The sequence below is a fragment of the Eleutherodactylus coqui genome, chromosome 1, assembly GCF_035609145.1.
Source record: "Eleutherodactylus coqui strain aEleCoq1 chromosome 1, aEleCoq1.hap1, whole genome shotgun sequence".
Lineage (NCBI taxonomy): Eukaryota > Metazoa > Chordata > Amphibia > Anura > Eleutherodactylidae > Eleutherodactylus > Eleutherodactylus coqui.
The window spans coordinates 478,566,277-478,589,938 of record NC_089837.1 but is presented as its reverse complement, the minus strand read 5'-3'; the positions used below and the strand labels follow the sequence as shown (position 1 = coordinate 478,589,938).

The window sequence follows — 23,662 nt, the reverse complement described above, 5'->3', positions numbered from 1 at the left end:
GACGCCAGTGTCTGGCGTCCTGTTGCCATGGCGACAGGCCGGGCTTTCGCGATGACATCGCGAGTTCCGGCCGGAGACACAGAGGAAGCGCGATCCCTCTGTGAACTCTTTCCCTGCCGCGATCTAAGTAGATCGCGGCAGGGAAGGGGTTAACAGCGGGGGGCGCATCTCCGATGCCCCCCCCCCGCTGTTGCAGCGGGACGCCGGCTGTGACTGACAGCCGGCTCCCGCTGCGGGATAGCGCTGGATCTTATGTGATCCCGCGCTATCCCCAGGACGTACCGGTACGTCCTGTTGCGGGAAGTACCAGGCTGCCAGGACGTACCGGTACGTCCTGGAGCGGGAAGGGGTTAATGTTGAAAGGTTTTAAAATTACAACACGTTAAGCTCATGGAGTGCCGAAGATGTGCTACTTTCAGACATCTATGATCTTACATCAATCAATATCCATTTTTACCTTAGCCTAGCCTAATGTGTAAGGAGGCTAAAAAAATATATATTTACCGAAAATCCCACACACTTCACTGGGGCATATATATAATAAAAATGAGTGCAAAGGAGGAATGGAGATGCTATATATATTAAAGAGTACATGCTCTTTCACTTTGGAGCGCTCCTGCTCTGTTGGCTGTTTTCGGAAGCCCCATATAGAGTTATAAAAGCACTATATGAGCCGTCTTCAGCTGCCAGACAGAGCCAGAATTGGCCAATGGAGTACGAATGCTCCGAAGTGAAACTACAGATTTAATTGAATTCTTTATCACTTTTGTATTTTCTACTGCTTGTTTTCATAAAGTCTTTATTTACATTCATTTTTATAAATTAAAACTTTCAGCCTAGAAATTAAAGGGGTTTTACTAGAATCACAAGTTAACCTCTATCCCACAAGATAGGTGGGAGTCCGACCACTGAGACCTCCATAGAGCCTGCAGTGAGCACCAAAAACAGTCAAGGATGATGCAAAAACAATACATTTATTAAACAGTCATGTAAATGTAGTATTATGCTGCAGAAAACACCACCAACAAAGAATTTGTTAATCATGCTTTTATTTTTCAATTGCAGAAGGGAAAGTTGGAACCTTCTCTACTAGATGAAAAGAGGCTTTCCGTCCTCTTCTGCCAGACGCTCCAGACAGTCAATGATGATGTTTACATTGTCCAGATCACTGCAGGGCATGCACTCAGCTGCCATTCTTCGTAACTCTACAGGGCAATTATAGGATTCTTGGGGATCGGCTCCAGGGAATGGGCGATGCTTTAGTACCCCATAAGTATTCACCAGGTATTCTGTGAAATTGGGGTGCACTTGTTTATCATACCCAAACTGTCTTAGGGTATTAAAGAGTTTGTGTCTCCTTTCGAATAGTTTTGTTCTTTCAGCCTCGTCCACTTTGTTTGTCAGGGGGCAGGTAGTTAGCTGTTTAGAAGAAAGCAGAACAGTTAGGAAGTTAGCATTTGCTTTTTCTAAAGTCCAAATATGCTTAGTAGGCCAATGATGGTTAAATCCTGCATGGAGTTTATTTGTTCTCCCTGTGTTCTGCGACTTTCCTCCAGGTTCCATTTTCTCCTATACTTATGACTTTTTGCTACAAAACTGGCCCTACTATGCATGGTAGACGTCCATGCAATATGAAACTACCGTAAATGATATATATAATGAATAAAACAGCTCCATAATATGTGTTCTGTAAACATATCAGACGTGTAATGTACCTGGAGTATCTTCTTTTTGATATCGGAAACCGAAAACCCATAAAGCCGTTCATAGTGTGGAAACATCCGTGTCAGAATTCTTCGATTGAGCTGAAAGGCGCACTCTCCCACAACCCGCTGGCAGTGCTGAACCTGCTTAGAGTCTTTGAAGAAATAAAAAATGAATTAAGAACAGTCCAAAAAGTAAGAAAGTGGCACAAGTGAGCTGCAATATCAGATTCAGCCCACAGACAAGAGTGGCGCTGCTTCAGCTGAAAAAGCAGACCTTTATTCTAATCTTATGACATGAAATTATAATAAGGTTCAACTACATTGTTATCCCCCTACACTTACCTCGACAAGGGGATGTAAAGTCTTTCCTGCCTATATATTTATAGATTAAAAATAGAAATAAAAAGATTATTAATATTGTTTATCAAACTTTCATCCACAAAACGAAATGTATGAGATACATTATACATCAGCATAATTTATCATGGTCCGCCTGCATGCAATAGTATCAACATAAATACAGAATCGAGTCACAAAAATAGCGTCACCAGCAAATATCCAAAATAACCGCTGTGTCCTGTATTCAATAAGGTATCTGGAGACATGTTCACTGCCGTGATTGTGGCATGTAAGGGGTTAAACTGCCAGCGTATGAGGTTTCTCAGTTCCTGGCAGTAACAAGAGGATCCATGCTGTTAGTAGTCAGCCAAGCCTCCGCCTTAAAAAGATATATACGCGGCTTTAAAGCACATTAGTGACCACCATGAAAAGACGTACTGGCGGTCACTAAGGAGTTAAACTGCCCTGGAAAAATGTTACTGAGCTTTGATTGGCTGCTATAGGCAACCTAGACAATTTTACGGTTAGATAGTTTTGATAAATGAGACCCTATGGATATAAAGACCTCTGGTCATTACAGAAGGGCCTTAGTATATATATAAGCTTTATGCCGAAATATGGTATATTCTGAAAGGTTATTAGGGGCTAACCATGATATATAGGAATAATCATACTGTTTGACTTGGTTCTTTTTTATCTTGATCGTCAAAAAAAAAAACAGTGATGTCACAAATATTAGCAAAGTCACATTGTACCAAATTCTAAAGTAAGTGAGGGGATTAACATTGACTAAAAATTGAAGGTAATGCAGATTTAGTAGCTATGTGGTGTAAGCAAACCATATGTGGCCGTTACAAAACATATCTATCAATCCATATTATCCAACCTGTCCCACAGGATTCCTAATTGTAGCACACAGTATACCATTACTCTAGTTTTCTGTTATTTAATGCACATATATTCTAAACATATGGATTATCTAACAGAAAGCCCAAAATCAGAACATTTGATGCTGTTACAGATATTTCATGTTTTTTATTTTGACCTTGGAGCCCCTACAACACTCTATATAATAATATACTCTAGTTATTCATATAACTACTTCTGTCCTTGGAGTGTCCTCTTCTGGAGACGGATGAGTAGTGCACTTTGCTGTCTTGTACATTGAGATCGCTACGGGAATCTATTTTCTCACAGACCAGCCCAAGCAACTTGCGAATTTCGTGTTTGTCTTCGTACAGCTGAGCGTTCTTCATCCTTAATCGCTCCAGTTCGTCGTATTGGTGTGGATTCATGGTGTTCGAAGGGAATTGTCCAGCCGCAGAATTCTGTCTGTCCTGCTCGTCCGTCTCTGGTGTTTACTGAGCAAACTGGAACTGATCTTCCTATCGCCGTAGAAGGCTTTGTGATGTCATCCTGTGTAACACACATATAATTCCAATTAAAGGGACAGGCAGCCTATTTTGTACCAGTATGAAACTGACCTTCACCATCACCTTAGAAACCACTTATGTCATCATTCAAGCTTTGTGGTGTCATGCTTTGTGACACTTGTATAGCTGAAAGGTGTATATATATATATATATATATATATACACACACATTTCAGTGGCATGATTGATATGTTCAATTCCCAATGTAGAAGAATATTAGCTGCCCCTTCAAAACCGACTTAGTATATAGGTTCTAACACTTATAAAATAGGTATTGCATAACATTTACTACAAATATGAATTCCCGTGTAAGAGTTCCAATACAATACATCCCGCGCCCTCCACTCCGCTGACGAAATCAGATTAAGTACCCCTTTAATTTGAACCTCTCATTCCCACCTCCAAGACTTCTCCAGAGCAGCACCAGTCCTCTGGAACGCACTACCCCAAACTATCCAGGCAATCCCTGACACACATAATTTCAGGCATACTCTAAAAACGCATCTCTTCAGGGAGGCATACCATACCCCCTAAAACAAACCCCTCTGTACTCCGCCTGATAACATGCTCCCTGTCCTACTGACTGCAATCCCTGTGAGACGCAATCAATCGCCCTCTGCAGTCACACCGATTCGGCCACTATACGGCTTAAAGGAGATGTCTCGAGGAAGCAGTTAATTTTTTTTTTTGCCCAGTCCCCCCCATTAAGCATACATTACTAAGCCCCCCTGTAAATGACATTTCTAGCTGGTTCGTACTTACCGTTCCAGCGTTTCAGCAACTTATAAAAGTTTCCTCAAGATGGCCGCCGGCTCTTTCCCCGTCGCTCGCTGCAGCCCGACGTGCGCGCTCCCGAGACGCCGCCAGCTGTGTCTCCATGGCAACCGGACGCATCGCAGCCGCCGACCGGACGCATCGCAGCCGCCGACCAGACGCCCCGCAGCCGCCGACCAGACAGCAGGTAACCGGCGCTAGCCCCCGGCTCCCCAGCGCTAGCTCCCCCGGCGCAGCGACAGCCCCCCCGGCCTAGCGACAGCCCCCCCCATCGCAGCGACAGCCCCCCCGGCCTAGCGCTAGCTCCCCCGGCGCAGCGACAGCCCCCCCGGCGCAGCGACAGCCCCCCCGGCCTAGCGCTAGCTCCCCCGGCCTAGCGACAGCCCCCCCCATCGCAGCGACAGCCCCCCCGGCCTAGCGCTAGCTCCCCCGGCCTAGCGACAGCTCCCCCGGCGCAGCGACAGCCCCCCCGGCCTAGCGACAGCCCCCCCCATCGCAGCGACAGCCCCCCCGGCCTAGCGACAGCCCCCCCCATCGCAGCGACAGCCCCCCCGGCCTAGCGCTAGCTCCCCCGGCGCAGCGGCAGCCCCCCCGGCGCAGCGGCAGCCCCCCCCCCGGCGCAGCCCGGCGCAGCGGCAGCCCCCCCCCCGACCCATCACTTACCTGGGAGGCTTCTCGGGGCTGCTGGGCTGGGCTGGTCTTCTCCGCTGGGCAGCTCCAGTTTCTGCACCTTCCTCTAACAGAGGATGGTGCAGAATGGCCGCTTCAGCGCGCTCCCGAGCAGTGACAGCTCGTCTGCGCATGCGCAGAAGAGCTGTAGCGGGGAGCACACTGAAGCGGCTCGTGCTGAATGGAGAAGACCGGACTGCGCAAGCGCGTCTAAAAAAGCAAGCTGCCAGCGAATTTAGACGGAACCATGGAGACGAGGACGCTAGCAACGGAGCAGGTAAGTGGAATAACTTCTGTATGGCTCATATTTAATGCACAATGTACATTACAAAGTGCATTAATATGGCCATACGGAAGTGTATAACCCCACTTGGTTTCGCGAGACCACCCCTTTAAGTCTGACCATTGTCTATGTGTATAGCATCCCTCACTCTCCACCTCGCCATACTGCGCACATCTCCAGCCCCTTTACCTTCTGTATCACCCCATTATCTGTAGTATGTAAGCTCGTTGGAGCAGGACCCTCACCCCTACTGTCTCCATCAAGATGTAACTGTGGTTTCGTACCTGTTTCCCCTATTTTGTAAGAGCTGAGGTTGGCGCTTCATAAATAAAGAGTATTATTATTAATTTTGTACACTGTTGTAACCCTCTTTATAGTTCTAGTGCCTTTTAAATACCGTATATACCGGCGTATAAGGCGACGGGGCGTATAAGACGACCCCCCAACTGTCACCTTATACGCCGGTATTCAGTGGAGAAAAAAAAAAAAATTTCATTACTCACCTCCCACGGCGTCCTGTCGCGCTCCGGCAGGATGTCGCTCGCTCCGGCAGGCTGTCGCTCGCTCCTCGTCCCCGCCGCAGCATAGCTTTCTGAATGTGGGGCTTGAAATCCCCGCTTCCAGAAAGCTAATACACACGCCGGCAGCCATGACATCATTGAATGGCTGTGATTGGCTAAAGCACACGTGGCTTCAGCCAATCACACTATTCAATGACATCATTGAATGGGTGTGATTGCTAACACGTGCGCCTTCAGCCAATCACAGCCATTCAATGATGTCATTGAATAGTGTGATTGGCTGAAGCCACGTGTGCTTTAGCCAATCACAGCCATTCAATGCTGTCATTGCTGCCGGCGTGTGTATTAGCTTTCTGGAAGCGGGGATTTCAAGCCGCATTCAGAAAGCTATGCTGCGGCGGGGACGAGGAGCGAGCGACAGCCTGCCGGAGCGCGACAGAACGCCGTGGGAGGTGAGTAATAAAATTTTTTTTTTTTTACACTTTTTTTTTTTTGTATTACCGGCGCATAAGACGACCCCCGACTGCAGAGCAGATTTTTCGGGGTTCAAAAGTCGTCTTATACGCCGGTATATACGGTAGTATATTTACTTTCCAAATAGTTGCAAATATGACTGAAAATATCCTCCGGTGTTGTACGTACAGCGTCCATGCAGACCTACGCATCTCCAGGAGTATACACCGCAACCCTTGCCTGACCCTGATGTTATACATTGCTCTCTTACATCTGCCTTCTGCTACTCTCTATAGACAGCAATAAGGGAGAGCATTGTACTTGATTGCAGGGTCTGCTTATTAGTAGTCTGTAACCATGAAAACACAAAGGAGAGAGAGAAAGATAGAGAGAGAGAGAGAAAGAGAGCAAGAAAAAGAGAGAGAGGGAGAGAGGATAGAGAAACACAAAGAGAGCGAGAGAGAAAGAGAGCAAGAAAAATAGCGAGAGGGAGAGAGAAGGATAGAGAAAGACAGAGAGAGCGAGAGAAAGAAAGAGGGCGCCTGCACACGAGCGGAAATTCCGCGGTGGGATTTCCTGCGGAATTTCCGCCGCTGGAAGCCTGCATAGGATTGCGTTAACAAACGTAATCCTATGCAGACGGCCGCGTGAAATCTTGCGCGGCAAACAAATCGCGGCATGCTCTATTTCTGTGCGGGGCTCTGCGAGCCCCGCACAGAAATAATAGTAATAATAAACTTTATTTGTATAGCGCCAACATATTCCGCAGCGCTTACATAGACAGGGGATACAGAAAGACAAAAGTACAAACATTACAGAACCACGGTTACATAGTAATCAGTTGATGGAAACAATAGGGGTGCGGGTCCTGCTCCAACGAGCTTACATACTACAAGTAATGGGGGGATACAGAAGGTAAAGGGGCTGGAGATGTGCACGGTATGGCGAGGTGGAGTGTGAGGGATGCTATACACATAGACAATGGTCAGACATTTAGCCGTGTGATGGCAGAAACAGTATGACTGCAGGAGCGGTTTATGATGGCTATCAGGGATTGCAGTCAGTAGGTCAGGGAGCATGTTATCAGGCGGCGTACAGAGGAGTTTGTTTAGGGAATACGGTATGCCTCCCTGAAGAGGTGTGTTTTTAGAGCACGCCTGAAGTTCTGCGAGTCCTGGATTGCTCGGGTAGCCTTTGGTAGTGCGTTCCAGAGGACCGGTGCTGCTCTGGAGAAGTCTTGGAGGCGGGAATGAGAAGTTCGAATTAAAGGGGCGCTCAATCTGGTTTCGTTAGCAGAGCGGAGAGCCCGGGCTGGTTGATGGATTGAGATGAGGGAGGCGATATAGGGGGGCGCTGCGCTGTGGAGGGCTTTGTGGATGAAGGTAGCGAGTTTAAATTGAATTCTGTATTTAACGGGCAGCCAGTGCAGTGACCGGCACAGGGCAGAGGTGTCCGAGTAGCGGCTGGACAGGAAGATGAGCCTGGCTGCCGCATTCAGGATGGATTGGAGAGGGGCGAGTCTGGTGCAGGGGAGGCCGATCAGCAACGAGTTGCAATAATCGAGCCGGGAGTGGATGAGGGCAACAGTAAGCGTTTTTAGCGTGTCCACAGAAATGTCACTCACCCGCCGCCGACTTCAGTCTGCGCATGCGCCGGCTGCCCGGAAAGCCGGCACATTAAACAGCCAGAGCCACGTGCGGGGGTGAGTACGGGCTGGTCCCTGCAGGCGCTCAGGTCGGGTCCCGCGGCGAGAATCCTCGCCGCCGGATCCAACCCGCCCATCTGCAGGCGGCCAGAGGGAGAGAGAAAAAGAAAGAGAGAGAGAGAGAGAGGGAGAGAGGGAGAGAGAGAGAGAGGGAGAGAGAGAGAGAGGGAGGGAGAGGGAGAGAGAGAGAGAGAGGGAGAGAGGGAGAGAGAGAGAAAGAAAGATAGAGAGAGAGAGAGAAAGAAAGAGGGAGAGAGAAAGCGAGAGAAAGAAAGAGGGAGAGAGAAAGCGAGAGAAAGAAAGAGGGAGAGAGAAAGAGAGAGAGAGCAAGAGAAAGAAACAGAGAGGGAGAAAGAGAGAGAGAGAGAGAGAGAAAGAGAGATAGGGAGAGAGAAAGAAAGAGAGAGAGAGAGAGAGAGAGAGAAAAGGGGCAGGGAATTTAGCAGCATCCAACACTGGGAAAAGGGGAAAGCTGGCTCTATTTAACTAGGGATGTCCGTGTAGCAGCGTATATATTTGCTAATCTGCCGCAGATGCCAGTGTGAATAGACGACAAAATGCCGGGACCTGCGGGAAGGAGGGGGGGGGGAGTGAAATATAAGCCCTACCTCGAAAATAAAGCCCTAGCTGCAGTAGAAGAACAGCCCCAATACATCCGGGCAGCCCCAATACATCCCCTAAGAGGCGCTGTCATCTCCGGCACATGTCTCCTCTGCATCCGGCACTTGTCTTTAGTCTGCCAGCCCTTCCTGGATAAGAGGATCAAAATCGCCACCTCCAGGAAGAGCTACCTGTGATTGGTTCTCAAGCACCGTGGCTCAGCCAATCAGAGCCAGCGCTCGATGAACCAATTCTGTGTGCGTATGAGCTTATTTAATGTTTTTTTACATGCATGTTGAATACGTATTCAGGGTGTATTTACACAGGTAAGTGCGATATCAGTGCGAGACGCTCAGACTAATATTACGCTTGTACGGCTACATTCACGTGCGTGAGTGTTGCACGAGTTTTGTGTTTTACGAGGCGCACAAAGCTCGTGCGAATATGAACTCGCGCAATTCTTTCCCTCACAGCGACACTGAAGGGTGAAAAACTGCAGCTCGGCAGTTTGAGTGGTCGAAAAAACGCGATGCGGGCGGCCGAAAATCGCAGCGCCCGTGTGAAAGGGGCCTCATACGCAGACAAATTACATTTATGTGAGTGAGTCGTAAGAGTCGGTTCATTCACTGTGACCGCATCAAAGTCCACGGCGCTTTGCGGCGGATGCGTTCGCCAAATCTGCCCAGACAATGGGAAAAATTCGTGTACGGAATTCCAATGTGGAAATTTGCGTCACGTTTCGATGCAGAAACACGATTTTCTGCCTCAAAAAAAAAAACGGCTTCCAAATCTGCAGTTCTCAGTTGCGTTTTTTGGCGCAGATCCACACGCAGATTTGGCCCTGTGGGTAAAATTCGTGTACGGAATTCCAATGCGGAAAATCCCATTCCCATATCAAGGCGTGACGTCACTTCTCGGTCGGGTAATGTGATTTTCCGCATGCGGATTTTGCCCACTGACTGGGTAAATTGCGTGTAGTAAACCGCGGTGGTTTCTGCGGTGTGGATGTACGTGCTCACTCACATGAACGTATTTTGACCCCATATGATGCGTTTATTTTTTACGTGTGCAATGTACAGTACGAAACATGCAACCTACGGATTTACTGCGCAATTTAACAACTTATAGCCTAGAATGGTGTGTAATAAGCACCAAAATAGGACCAGCAGTTTTTTCCTTTACGCGTGTGAAAACCGCACGTCTGCGGCAGCCGTAACTTGCGGTGTGATGCACGCGAGAACGCAAGGACATCCGCTAATCCCCATGCACTATCTCGGTATGTATGTGCGGGTAATACACACCAAGATACATGTGCGATTTTTTTTGCACTCACATTTCGTGCGAACGCCAACACGGGAGCTTGTGGGAGGTTAATACGGTATATTTTACGTAATTCGCTGTGACCGTACGCTTATCTGAACCCAATGTAAATCAATGGGATAAGAGAGTGCGCCCTCACACCAGTGTCTTCCCAGGCTCTCCGTGTGCTGACAGACTTCTCCCTCCTCTCACACAGAATACTCCCCGAGCCCCCTGTTCACCTCAGGCTGCTCCCCATGTCTCCCCCATTACCCTCCGCCATAGTAATACCTCATAGCGAAACTCCACGGCTCACGTTGCTAAGCAACACAGTACTGGCGGTTAGCCTCCCGCTTCCAGTACGATCACGTGATCCTGAGATCATGTGACTGCCACGTCATCAGCCCAACCGGGGAACCTCCATGCTAAATACGGCCGTGCAAAGATGGGCTCCTAACAGGTAACGCGGGCGAGCATGCTGGGCTATCCGGTAGATCCAGTTGTGTGGGTGGCGCAGCCATGGCCGGCGGAGCAGGAGCTCTATTACCCCTGCATAAGTATTTATCGTCCATGCTTGTGTATATAGCTGCAGCCTCTGCTGGTATATAGCCCTGCTGTGCAACGAGTGTGCTGCACTGCAGTCTGCTGCATGTAGGAGTATTGTTACATTGACTAGTGTGTGTGTATATGGATACTATGTATAGGTATCTGCAGTGCATGCTGCTATGGACCCCCGGGGATTCCTCTAGCCCCCCCCCCCCCCCCCCCACCATGGCGTATGCTGCAGTGTATACCTATAGGATGCACGCAGTATCCCGCATAAGTTGGGGGCTTTTAAATGGGCCGATTAATAGGATTCAAATCGGCCCGTGTAAACGGCGTCTGTGAATGGCGCTAATGATCTCACGCGCCTCCTGGGCTTTAACACATTGCTCAGTGAGTGGAGCTGGAACGATCGTTGCTGGAACGGGCTGGTGGGCATCCCCACCTGACCGGTCGCCCCGTGTAAAGTGTCCTTAGGGCTCATGTCCATAGATGGAAGCCCGCAGCTGAGCACCCTGCTTATCTCTCTACTGCGGGTGTGTGCGGAAGCGCCGGCCGTCACAAATGTGCAGTAGACTTTTTTTTTTTTTTTCTTTTGAACTCCTGATTTACCGCGGAATCCACGACCCGTCAACTGTGGATCAGACCACTTCAATGGAACCGCACTTAAATAGAGCATGCTACTAGTTGATGTCTGCAAATCAAATCTGCATGCTTTAATACAGCTGTGGACGCCCATGTCTCTTTATGGGCGGCTTGAGCGGTGGATCATCTATTTGTATATCCATATAATAAACCGGGTGTACATAGCCGCGTGGGCTGGCTGAGATGACATCTAAGCGAAGTTGCGCTTTGGGGTGTATCCTTGCATTCTTGACACTGTGGACCCCCCCCCCCCCCATCGTAGTGAACTATGGGGGTGCTTTTACATGTAACAACTTATGGTTAACTATTAACTAACGATGTTTTTCGTGCTCGCATGAAATGAATGATAAGCGGGCGTCACATCGTTCAGTGTGAACACGGCCAGTGATTGAACGATTAACAATTATCACTTAAATATCAACTATGCAGCGGCTTTTTTTTTTTTTTTTTTTTTAATTCTGGGTAGAAGCACCTTATTCCCCAACAGCTGCAGGTTTTCCACAGACTGCAATCATCAACGAGCCTTGTAAAGGGTCAGCTGATGGTTTTACTGCAAGTTGGAATGGCTTCTAAATGGAGTTACCTGCCTTGTGTGAACAGCAGTGAACGAGCGCTGATCGCCATTGTTACAACTGTCCGATTCCCGGCTAGTGTAAAAACACCTTTAAATGATCTACACAGTAGAGTAACAATCACAGAAAACGGCCGTTACTTACTGACGAGTGCATATAGATGCATCCTCCTCTCACCATGCAGGTAGCTGACTACCAAATGAGGGAGCTAATTACACCTGTGCAGGACACCGATGAGACAGCCACTCACACTGCCTCCTGATAATGAGGGGGGTGGCTGCTTGGCGTACACTCCCACACATAGTGGATACAGGGTGCCAGACCATTCTGATATATGTAGTTCACCATGTAGACCAGCAACCTATTAATGACGCTATGATAATTCGGCGGGTTGCCCTGCATTTCCATCAGTGAACCACATTGGTACTGCCACCCTGGGCTCCCCCTGGAGTCTTAATGCCACACTGCATGTGAATGATAGATAATAAATGCCCACAGTAGAGTAATAGCTGTTGGTCTTTTATACTCATGAGCCCAGTGCTGCTCCTTCTCTTCTCTCCCTCCTTAGGGTATATTTACATGGGCAATGCAAGTTGCGCCCAAGATTCTCGAACGCAAGTCGCACAGCAGAGGGACACTCCGTCCGTGCGCTGTCTGATATGCGGGACGCTGCACGCTTACATATCCTCAATCGAGATTCGCACAAGGATAGAACATGCGGCCCTTTTTAAAACTCGAGTATCGGTCTAACACCCAATGTCCAAGGGTGGATTTGTTTTGCGGAATCTGTGCAGGTCACCTGCAAATCAAGCCGCCCATAGGGAAGCATGGGTGTCCGCAAATTAATTAAAGCATGCAGATTTGTTTCGCGGACCTTTTGGTCCGGAAAACAAATCGCAGCAAGATCCATTTCAGTGCGCTTCTTGCACGGATGGCTTCCATTGAAGTCAATGGAAGCAGTCCAATCTGAGGCTCATCCGCAGATGAAACTGTGGATGGGCCACAGGAAAGCAGGGGATTTAAAAAAAACAAACAAAAAAACTGTACTGTGGATGTCCGTGTGGACCATCTGCAGTACAGAAGACCTTGGGAGTACAGAGGTCTATGCAGCCGCCGCCTGCCCTCACAGGTATGCAGGGTTCTTGGCCACGGGTAGGGTGTGGTTCCGCTGCGGGCTCCCCACGTGGAATCCAACTGGCCTGTGGACATGAGGCCTTACTGAAAAATCGCTGGTGGGTGCACATGAACCCATTCGAGTTAATGGGCTCTTTACCCATTAACGATATACCAGTGCAAGTCGGACGGGGCTTGCACTGGTATATCGCCCTTTTACATGATTGGCTACTGTGGTGTGTGCAGCACAATACATTGGCAGCTGTCCGTTATTGGTGGGGAGTGTTGGGGTCCTTTTACACAGGGTGATTGTTTAGGCTGCTTTCACACAGGCGACAAAATCGCACGACTTTCTCACGATGCGACAATCGCCTGTATGTGAGGCCTATGCTTTCCACTGGGTTCGTCTCCATCACCGATGTTTTGTAGGCTGCTAGATTGCGAGAAAAAAAAATCGTGGCATGCTCTATACAGCTGTGACTTGTGATGTTTTGTAGCCCATGTTTCCCTATGGAGCCCTCCTTTGTGTTGCATCGCACGAAAATGTGGTTTGTGTGCGGTGCGATGCAACTTTTACAGTAGGAAATCCTATGGTTTCCCCTAAAATAAGCCCTGGCTACATTTTAAAAAAAGCAATACATTACCTAACAGGCGCTGTCTGCTCCCCTGCACTTCTCCTCCGGCAGTTCTGCGGCACTTGTTTATAGTCTTGAACCAGCGCGTCCTGCTCAGGGTTCAAAAATTCCGCCTCCAAGAAGCGCTGGCTCTGATTTGTTCTCAAGTGCTGCAGCTCAGCCAATCTGAGCAAGTGCTTCCTTTTTTATTTATTTTTTTTATTTAAAGCAACGAGGTGCTTATTTTTGGGGTATGGCTTATATTTCAACGCCCGCGTGCAATAGTCATTAGGCATTGGAGTGCCTGACAGCCATTCCAGTGAATAGAGGTGGTGCGGTCCGGAGATCGCTGCGGCCGCCTGCCTCCATTCACAGTAAAAGGCAGTCTGTTATAGATGGACTGCCTGTTTACATGGACTAACTGTCAGTATTTATGCCTGCCTAAGCTGAACGACACACGATAAGGAAACAAAGTATCATTCGTTGTTCAGATGACAGATGTATCATTCGATGACAGATTCACTTTGAAGAAAACAGCTCTAGAATGTTATACCTATTTTAGCCGAAATGAGGTGAAAAAAAATGAAATCTGTAATTTTTTTATTGCAATTTTTATCGGCTGGTGTTTTCCTTCTGTTGCCCTGTATCCTGGGTACACTTTGTCTCTGAATGTTAAAGTGCGTGTTGTGCGTTTGTCGGTCAGCCTTTGAATTTGATGATTTCTTGCCCCCCTAACAATACGTTTTATGGGTCTATTGATTTGCACGATTTTTTTCTTCCAGTTACAGAGCAGCCATACGTACCGGTCATCATGAATTTCGATGGACTGGACCCAGCTATGGCGGAGTACCCGCCGACCTTACATGCTCCATTAGATCCAGTCCTTGATCCGCACTTGAACCCTAATCTTCTGCAGCCTGTGGAGCTGGACCATGAGCGAGTGGGTCTGGAAGGGATTCCGGTCCCAGAGACTGTGCGCATCATGGAGGGCATGTACTCCGAACTGCACACCACTGTGTCCGAGGTTGGCGTTCCTGTGTCCGCTATCCACTTTGACGTTCATGAAGAGATGCTGTGGGTTGGGAACCACGGAGTGAGTATTAATATAATCTGTGTGTGTGTGTGTTAGCAAATCTCGTTGGTTTTGGTTTTTATTCGACTTGTACATGTAGTTGTCCTACCCATATATGTGTATGTTTGGCTGCAGCAGCCTTGTAACCTCCCGTGATCAGGCTGTTGACAGACCCAATGTGGAGAATGGAGCTGCGGGGAGCCAGGAGAGCTGAATATATGATCGTTTTAATTATTTTTAGGCATGGGGGAACAGGAATTTAAAGGGGTTGTACCAAGATTGCAAGTTATCCCTCTATCCATTGGATATGTGATAACTTGCTGATCAGTAGGGATCTTACTGCTGAGACCCCTGCTGATCCCTAGAATGGGGGACTTGTGTTCTCTGTCCTCCTCACTGTGGGGTTACTGCAATCCACCTTCAGTGAGGAGGAGACTGAATGGAGTGCACTTGTGCTCCATTAAGTCTCATTGGGGTTGCGGAGATACTAGAGCAGCACCTGATCAAGTATTTCTGTCAGCCCCGTTGAAATGAATGGATCGCTGACAGCACTTGCTCAGCCAGCACCAACTTTCATGCTGACATCACAGCGAGGAGAGAAGTGAACCCTTCAGCAGTGACAGACAGGATGGGACAAGGGAGTCCCGCTCTGGAGATCGAGAGCATGAGCAGCAAGATCCCCACTGATCAGCAGGTTATACCAGTGTTCCCCCCAACTCCAGTCCTCAGGGACCCCCAACAGGTCATGTTTTAAGGATATCCTCAGTGTTGCACAGGTGATGTAATTATTGTCGGTGCCTCAGACATTGCCACAGGTGTTCTTGCCATAGGATATCCTGAGAACATGACCTGTTGGAATAGCTAGCAATCTTGGTACAACCCCTTTAAAAACAAAAAACCTTTGACAACCCCTTTAATTGAAGTTTGCATAGGATCACACAAAATGTTTGCAACATTTTTCTTTTGTACCTATCTTAAGTGTGAGTGGTAGAGCAGAACTACTGTTTCTCAAATAAGGCTTAGCTATACTACTTGAGAGGGGGGGGGGGGGGGGGAAGCAATAGTCTCCTAGTAGACGGCGTTCAAGTCCCTCGCACTGGGCTGTGGAGCTGCTGCAGGTGTCTGTGTAGTCTTGAACACTGAAGAGCATTTCTTCCTGGTAGCGGGGTATGATTACCCCACCTTCAGCAAGCATTTGCCCTGATTGGTTGAGATGGCGCTCGATGAACCAATCACAGCCATTCAATGGATGGCTGTGATTGGTTCATCGAGCACCGGCTCAGCCAATCGGAGCAATTGCTTGTTGTAGGCGGGGTATTCAAGCCCCGCTACCCAGAAGAAATGCTCTATCGGCATTCAGGAGTACATGGAAGCCATCTACTAGGTGAGTATTAGAAGACAACCCTGGAAATAAGACACTGTGCCTCATTGGGGTAAAAGTTAATATAAGACTGTCTTATTTTTAAGGAAAACACAATATCAATTACTGCAGCAGTGGCCTCAAAAAGGGAGTAGTTTGAAAATAAACAAAAAAAACCCATAAAGCGGTCCACATCTAATATAGTACTAGTTTATATACTCTGTATTGCCTGGGTTTCTACTCTTGCAGTATGTTCCCGGAAGCTCTGTAATAACTTTTTTTTTTTTTTTTTTTCCTTCTTCTTCTTTGTTTTAGGGTCATGCCACATCCTTCTTCAGTCCGGCTCTTGAGAGATACTCCTCTTTCCAAGTGCATGGTAGCAATGATATCCGGCAGATCCAAAGCGTGGACACAGGAGTTCTCTTCCTCACCAAGAACAACCTGAAATGCATGACACGGGGTGGACTGACCCTCTTTGACTACCTGTGAGTTTCTGGCTGTAATGTCTTATAGATCTAACCAATACTCCAGATTATTCCTTCCTTGCAATCTGTCATACGTATCCCAGCTTTCTTACAGTATTGGGTTTTGTGTCTTCTAGGATGGATGAGAGTATAGACAACCACAGTCTCTTACTCACAGATAGCAACACCCTCCTCATGGGAGGTATGCAGAACCATGTCATCCAGATGGACCTGAGCACTGTGCAAGAAACACAGAAGGTAACGGTTTTACCTAAGATAGTAGACACATAGTATTATGTGGGGCAGGGTCTTGGGCTCCTAGTAATAGAGTTGGCAGTGTGGCGATTTCCAGATTGAACTGCTGGTTGTCTACTCCTGCTGCTACAGGTAGCAAAAATGTAGAGAGAATCTTGTTTTCTGTGAACTATTTCAACCAGTCCGGAGTGATTCTCCAGTGTAAATTCTGAGATCAGTCAGCGCACAGTCTAATGTTTTGTTTTCTATTTATTTGTCTTATTTTATTTCTTTTTACATATAATAATGAGTCTTTTTGGTAACCAAAACAATAATTCAGCTCCTGAACCTTTAGACTCGGGCCAGTGGTGGTCTATTCATTTTCTTGGCCTGGACCCCTGAGGTGCTTGATTCCAACTAGACTGGTGTCGCCAAGGGCCTTAGGGCTCATGCCCACGAGCTTCGCAGGGTACACCCGTGGATTTACGCCACAGGAGTACCGCGATTAAAAACAAAGATGTGCCTGTGAGTGATTGCGGATTTCTGCAGTCTCCATTAGCGCTATATTAATGGAGACCTCCCGCGGTGTAAATCTTCAGCAAATAGAACATGCCGCGATTTATTTCCCACTGCTGAAATCCACGGTAGAATTCTGCATGTGCGCATTGGCAGGCAGAAGGCTATCAGGTTCAATAGAGCCTAATGGCTGCAGATTTCTGCTGCGGGAAACGCGGTAGATATCCGTCCGTGGGCATTCACCCTCAAGGTGTCCATACACATCATGGTAATCTGCTGTAACCTTATGTGGAGCATCAAAAATTGCTGGGTGATACCTAGACTTGTCAGTTAGTCCACCTTCACATGTGGCGCAGTCACGGCAGACTTGCCACAGCAGAAAACCGCAATTACACTGGCAAACTGGCAGATTTGTGCCTATATGATGCAGATTTGGCGTGGGTGTTTTATATTATAAATCTTTTTATTTTTTTATTTTTACTTAGTATCCAGTTGAAGTTCCCGGTGTTACGGTTATGCGACAATCCAACAGATTCTTCTTCTGTGGACATACATCTGGAAAGGTACGACAGTTATTGAGTATAGAGCTCGCTCTACAATTGTAAACCCGTATTTTCACGGTCAAGAGCGAGTTGTGCTCAAATCTTCGACGCAAATTGCAATGTACAGCACACGGACACCCCAGCTGTAGGATACCGCATATTATAAGCCCTAGTCTATTATGATGCTCACATGAAAATAGAACATGCTGGGATCTATCTTTTTAATTTTTTTTTTTATTTTTTGCAATCTTGCAGAATTGGTGTAAGTGGGGAAAAACACTCATGTACATTAACCCGCTGATATGTTGTAATAACCCATTATTTATGTGCCTCTTGAACTCGCGCGTTAGTCTCAGCCACGTAAATATGGCCCAGGTTGAAATCTTATCTTTTCCTGTTGTTAATAACCCCTATGCAGGCCTGTGACTCCAGCTATGGGATTCTGCCTCCATCCCTTAGTGAAATATTATCTATCTGATGGATTTGTCAGGATTTGAAATTCCTTGTGTCCCTTTTTATATGTTCAGAAATCCTTACTAATTCAATATTTAGCAGTTTCACTAGGATAGAATACATATAAATATTTTTTTTAAAGGTTTTTTTGAGATTTGGGGGGGGGGGAGGGGGGGAGATCTGTGGTTCAGTTTGGTCTGCCTAAAAGATCCGACAAAAAGGGGACCGGGTGCGCATATTGTCTCTTGGGCTTCCGTATGCAGTAGTCTGTGCAGCTTACATCATAGAACCGCTTCATACTGCATACAAATACTTGGGAGACCTCGCACTTACCCTGGTTCCCTGAGTAGTATTTTCTGCGACTTATCTTGTAAAACGTTGTCAAAGACTTCCGATCCATTATCTTGTTTAACCCTTTCCAATCCAATTTTGGATTCAGGGTTTCCTAAAAGACTTTTTGCTGCTATACAATGGTGTCATCTGCTGGCTAAAGCCAGTGTGTGCACGCCAGAGAGGCTCCGACAGCGGAGTGGCTGGCAATAGACGGTAAGAATACCCTGTTGGACTTCTCTTCTAACATTGGAGCTGTACAAACTTCAATGCGAATGTAGGAAGATGTCAGTGGATTGGAAAGGGTTAATAATAGGTGTTTAAAGTACACTTTAATATAAGTGAATTCTCTATTTGGAATTCAACATCGCATTTTGTGTAAGCATTTTACATGAATGCTGACTTTCTTTTTTCCTCCTTTGGTCTGTTTCATAACACACTGCATTTTTTTTACCTCCGTTATCCCTGTAGCTGTCATTACGAGATCTGCGCACATTTAAAGTCGAGCACGAGTTTGATGCCTACTCGGGTAGTTTGTCTGACTTTGATGTCCATGGAAACCTTGTGGTGACGTGTGGATTCTCCAGCCGCATGAACGTCCTTGCTTGTGACCGCTTCCTGAAGGTGTACGACTTGCGTATGATGCGGGCTATCACTCCTCTTCAGGTTCACGTTGACCCTCTCTTTCTGCGCTTCATCCCTACCTACACTTCCCGACTAGCTATTATCTCGCAGCGCGGTGAGTTCAAAGTATATTCCTATAATGATCCAGTGTGTTTGCACTGACTTTTATGAGTCTTCTCCAATCCCAACAAGTTGTTTGCTTAAAGGGGTTGTCCCGCGCCGAGACGTGTTTTTTTTTTTTTTTTTTTTTTCCAATAGCCCCCCCCCCCCCCCCCCCCCCTTCCCGTTCGGCGCGAGACAAACCCGATGCAGGGGTTTAAAAAAAAAAAAACAGATAGTACTTACCCGAATCCCCGCGCTCTGGTGACTTCTTACTTACCTTGCGAAGATGGCCGCCGGGATCTTCACCCTCGGTGGACCGCAGGTCTTCTGTGCGGTCCACTGCTGATTCCAGCCTCCTGATTGGCTGGAATCGGCACACGTGACGGGCCGGAGCTACGAGGAGCAGCTCTCTGGCACGAGCGGCCCCATTCAGAAGGGAGAAGACCGGACTGCGCAAGCGCGTCTAATCGGGCGATTAGACGCTGAAAATTAGACGGCACCATGGAGACGAGGACGCTAGCAACGGAACAGGTAAGTGAATAACTTCTGTATGGCTCATATTTAATGCACGATGTACATTACAAAGTGCATTAATATGGCCATACAGAAGTGTGTACCCCAACTTTGTTTCGCGGGACAACCCCTTTAAGTTTGCTTGGTGAGACGAGTCATTTTTGTCATGTCTCCTGATGTACTGCAGAGAACGCTACTACGGTAACTCTGACTCCATTATCAATTACAGTAGAGAGAAACTTTGCACAACTTTCCCCCATTTCATGACATTGATGCCGACCTCAGGAGCGGGGACACATTCCTCCCCCCCCCCCCCCCCCTCAAAATACATCTTCAAACATTAAAGAACTCCAAGGCTTTGTATGGCCCGGATTATTAAATCCACGTCGCAGAAAAGAATTAACTTGTCAATTTGTGGCACTGGTTTCATGCTCAAATTGCATCAGGCGGCCAAAAATGGCTTTGCCCCACTAAATTTGGAGATTTGCATGCAGATCTGTGACATAAGTCCGAGGACCAGCTTAGTTTCTGTTCTGTGTTGGAAAATTCTGACCTGAATCTGACAGTTTGTAGACTGCGAACATGCCTTTGCAAAAGTGGTAAAAGTGGTACAAAAAAATGCGTTTTTGACAGTGTTGAAACCGTTCCCCATTCATTTCAGTGGGCGATGTATCCTAAAAATGCTGAAACAGACAGCGCTTGAAAAAGCTGCTTTCGAATGCTTGTCTGCTAAGGTGTCTTACACCGTTGGGCTTTTATTTTTTTTAATTTTTTTGGCCTTCGGTTGTGGTGCAACCCCAGAACCTCAGGTAGTTCCTCTGATCGTTTTATCTCATAAGTGCTGGGAGAGGGAGAAATAATTAAGGTGTTTAACCCTTCTTGCCACAGGGTGTAGGTGTACGTCCTGGCAGAGGGGTGCTGAATGCAACAGAACATACACTTAAGCCCTGTGTATAGTGCAGGATCTCTTCTGATCTCGCTCTATCTGGCAGCAGGAGCCGGCTGTCCTGTTTGACCCCAGCCTTATTCTTACTAGTAACTTGATTTCCTCAATCCCTTGACGGCCCCCACAACAGGGGATCTGACTCGGAGCGCTAACTTGTGTATTTGTTATCCACCCTGAGGATGGAGGACCGGTGGATCCTGTCTCTGGAGGGTATAGTCATGGGATTTTATTTTATTTTTTTTCCAATTTTTGAAAAGGTTATCAGTGTATTTACTTGGACATGATGATAAAGTAACAATTTTTCTTTTTTCTGTCCCATACAGGTCAGTGCCAGTTCTGTGAACCCACTGGTCTGGCTAGTCCTGCGGACATATTCCATGTCAGCACCGTCAGCCAGCTCATTATGTCTTTTGATGTGTCTGCTAGCAAACAAGTTTTGGCCTTTGGAGACTCCGATGGCTGTGTGCACCTCTGGGCAGATACTCCAGAAGCAACCTTTAACACATACCCACGCGACTCTGAGTTTGCGTTGCCCTGCATGGTGGACAGCTTGCCACATCTGGACTGGAATCAGGATCTTATGCCGCTTTCTCTTATTCCTGTGCCACTGATAAATGAAACCTTGCTCTCTGATTGGCCATCTGCTAACTCTACGCCAGCTCCTCGGTAGTGTGCCCTGTTTAATTCTTTATTGTATCCTTATTTTTTTAATCTCTACCTAGCTATATATTATATATTTTTTAAACTTGGAAATTCTCTGCACGTTCATGTGAATCAGGCTGTGGAAAACCCCATTGACATGCATTGGATGCTGCAGACTGTCGACAGATTAGCCACGGATGTTGTGTCGGATTTAACGCTTGTGAATGAGATCTTTAGCTGTAACTCACCAGCCTTTCTCCCCTCAGTCATGCTCCTCCTGTAGACCCAGAGATCCTGCGCGCCATGAAACAAGTCGGGTTTATTGGCTACTCTCCTAATCCTAGGACAAAGCTCAGGAATCAGGTCTGTACTTCTAGATCAGTAATAAGTTCGTGTTATTTAAGACATTAATATGGGGAAACATTTAGTACATTTTTACTGACACTTCAGCATTCTCTATCTAGCTGCTAGCCACACTGCTCTCTGAAGAGCTTTTGGTAATGTAGCAGCCTCAGACTTCCTGCAGCCTATTAGTCTGTTTTAGGCTATGGTTGCACAATGGATTTGTATGATGGATAACCCTGATGTGAAAACTGCGGCAGAAATCAGAAACGCCGCAGATTTAGCAGTTGGAGTATGCCACAAATTCACACATGGCTTGGGCCCCATGCAATGGAGTTGCTCCATGTGGCTACCTGCTGCAGTTTCTGCAGGCATAGGTGTCTGTTTTGTTGGAGTTTGACTACTAGGTCCCCAAAAATCATGAGAACAGAGTCCTGAATCATACAATCTGCTGTTCAATTTATCTATATGGGTCTAATGGAAATTGCCTAGCTTTAAATGCAATGGTCACCTTATATGTGCTAAAATGACTTTTGTGTAAGTGCAACTCTTCTAGCCAAGTTTAGGACTGCATTCTTCACGCCTCATATTCAGATACAGTTTGCAGCCTACTCCTAGTTTCAGACTTTTTCTTATGTAGGTACTAGTAATACAATGATATGTGTTGTGCATGTCCAGGATGCTACGACTGCATGTACAAACTCTCAGCACAACTTCATTCCTGCATTGAAAAGGAGAAGATTCAAAGTTGTATTTATTTTTTGACATGCCAAAAGCAGTAAAATGTCTCTAATGCACTCCACATCTTCGTGAGGCGTGCGTGGGCGATCAGTACTTTTCTGTTTCCATGTGCAAGTTTACTTGTTGACGCCAGAATTCACGTTGTAGTTGAACAATGGATTCATACTTGGCAAGACTCCAGCGCTCAAAACGATTCCTCCTGTGGTGTCGGCATTTTCCTATAAACTGTAAATAACAAAGAAATGGTGCTGCAGGGTGGTAATTGATGGAATTTACTGGTATGTCATAAAAAGACTTTGAACCTTCCTCTTTTTAGTGATGTGCTGATTGTTTACCTGTCTTACTTTAGTTTGTAATTAAATCAGCAAGCTAGCTTCTTCTTAAAGTACTGTGTGTGATATATATATATCTATTAAAAATGGCCTGTATGATTTACCACCTCTTTCCTCGAGACTGCCGTATGTGCTCGTTTTTTCTCTATCTATACAGTACAGCCTGTGTGATCTGCCCTTCCTGAGAATCTGGATGCATTCTCCCCTCTCAACACTCTGATCTGCCATGTACAACCTACTCCCCTTCCTTGGTGCAGTTTCTAAAGCTTCCCACACCTTTTCAACTAAAGTCTATGAAAATAATTTTAACCAGTATTAGGTTTTCACGCAACGAACACTAATGGTGAATAATCGTTTTTAGCTGTCCACTGATTCGGCAACATTATCTTCTAGAATTAAAGTCAGCAGGTGTTTAAAAAATGTTCAGCCACTAGTTGCATGAAAGATCTTTCCAGAAAGATTGTTCATCCGTCTTGGTGTAATTAAGCATGATCTGACAGGTTGAACAACTTATCAGCCAATGTGGATTCAAAGGTGTATGGCTGCATTTGCGAAATGACTATTCACATGACCATCCTGTGTCCAATGTTTGTCAGCCATCAACCTATTGTCTGTGTTGTGGCTTCCTTAACACCGAGAGGAGGGAGGAGTAGAGCAACTCCTGTTGAGTCAACATAGCCAGGAGCAGTGTGCGGATTTTGGTTCAGGTCTGCAGCAGAATTCGCTCCTCCAATTGAAAGGGTGAAGTCTGCTGTGTACTGCACCAACATCCACAATGCGTGAACTCACCCTAAGAGTATATTCACCATGGAAATTCTGCCTCTTTAATAAAAACAAAAAAATTTTTTTTAAAAATTTTTTTTTACATGGAATTCCAACGTGGAACATCGCGTTTCTGCATCAAGAGGTGGCATTCCGCCCTGAGAACATGCCCTCAATACTGAATTATGTTGCTATCGTCATCTGTGATAAGTTGTACAAACATCTGTAAATGTTACATGTATCATTGCCTTTTCTTTTAGGTTCCGTATCAATTGGAAAATGATTTTGACAACTTTAACCAGGTTCCTGAATCTCCTATAGGCAGAGAGGAAGAGCCCCATCTCTACATGGTGCCCAAAAAGTACCGGAAGGTTGTGTAGCTTCTTCTATATTACTTGTTGCAATGTAATGCATGAAT

General features: G+C 46.6%; 3 protein-coding genes across 5 annotated transcripts in view; 1 reads left to right on the top strand and 2 right to left on the bottom strand.

Annotated features, from left to right (window-relative positions):
• Positions 1–10,146, bottom strand: part of LOC136606382 (speriolin-like protein) — a 63,031-nt gene extending 52,885 nt beyond the window's left edge. The window contains exon 1 of the mRNA XM_066589005.1: positions 10,074–10,146. The gene's annotated coding sequence lies outside the window, so the exon portion shown is untranslated. The remainder of the gene's footprint in view (positions 1–10,073) is intronic.
• On the bottom strand, positions 1,029–11,715 carry LOC136586763 (speriolin-like protein). 3 transcript variants are annotated; one of them, XM_066584982.1, is made up of 5 exons: positions 11,687–11,715; positions 3,148–3,461; positions 2,049–2,078; positions 1,716–1,858; positions 1,029–1,419 (listed from the first exon to the last, which is right to left on the bottom strand). In XM_066584982.1, the coding sequence occupies exons 2-5, from the start codon at positions 3,338–3,340 to the stop codon at positions 1,090–1,092; spliced, it is 696 nt and encodes a 231-aa protein (XP_066441079.1). In that variant the 5' UTR covers positions 3,341–3,461; positions 11,687–11,715; the 3' UTR covers positions 1,029–1,089. The 3 variants fall into 3 exon arrangements, with proteins under 3 accessions (XP_066441079.1, XP_066441071.1, XP_066441087.1); XM_066584974.1 differs by lacking the exon at positions 11,687–11,715 and adding an exon at positions 10,025–10,093; XM_066584990.1 differs by lacking the exon at positions 11,687–11,715 and adding an exon at positions 9,943–9,962.
• Positions 10,128–23,662, top strand: part of PAN2 (poly(A) specific ribonuclease subunit PAN2) — a 39,250-nt gene continuing 25,715 nt past the window's right edge. Inside the window, exons 1-9 of the mRNA XM_066584961.1 lie at positions 10,128–10,242; positions 14,052–14,362; positions 16,017–16,186; positions 16,303–16,423; positions 17,401–17,478; positions 18,712–18,979; positions 20,749–21,091; positions 21,334–21,430; positions 23,505–23,615. Coding sequence (XP_066441058.1) covers positions 14,081–14,362; positions 16,017–16,186; positions 16,303–16,423; positions 17,401–17,478; positions 18,712–18,979; positions 20,749–21,091; positions 21,334–21,430; positions 23,505–23,615 — 1,470 coding nt within the window. The 5' untranslated portion in view covers positions 10,128–10,242; positions 14,052–14,080. The remainder of the gene's footprint in view (positions 10,243–14,051; positions 14,363–16,016; positions 16,187–16,302; positions 16,424–17,400; positions 17,479–18,711; positions 18,980–20,748; positions 21,092–21,333; positions 21,431–23,504; positions 23,616–23,662) is intronic.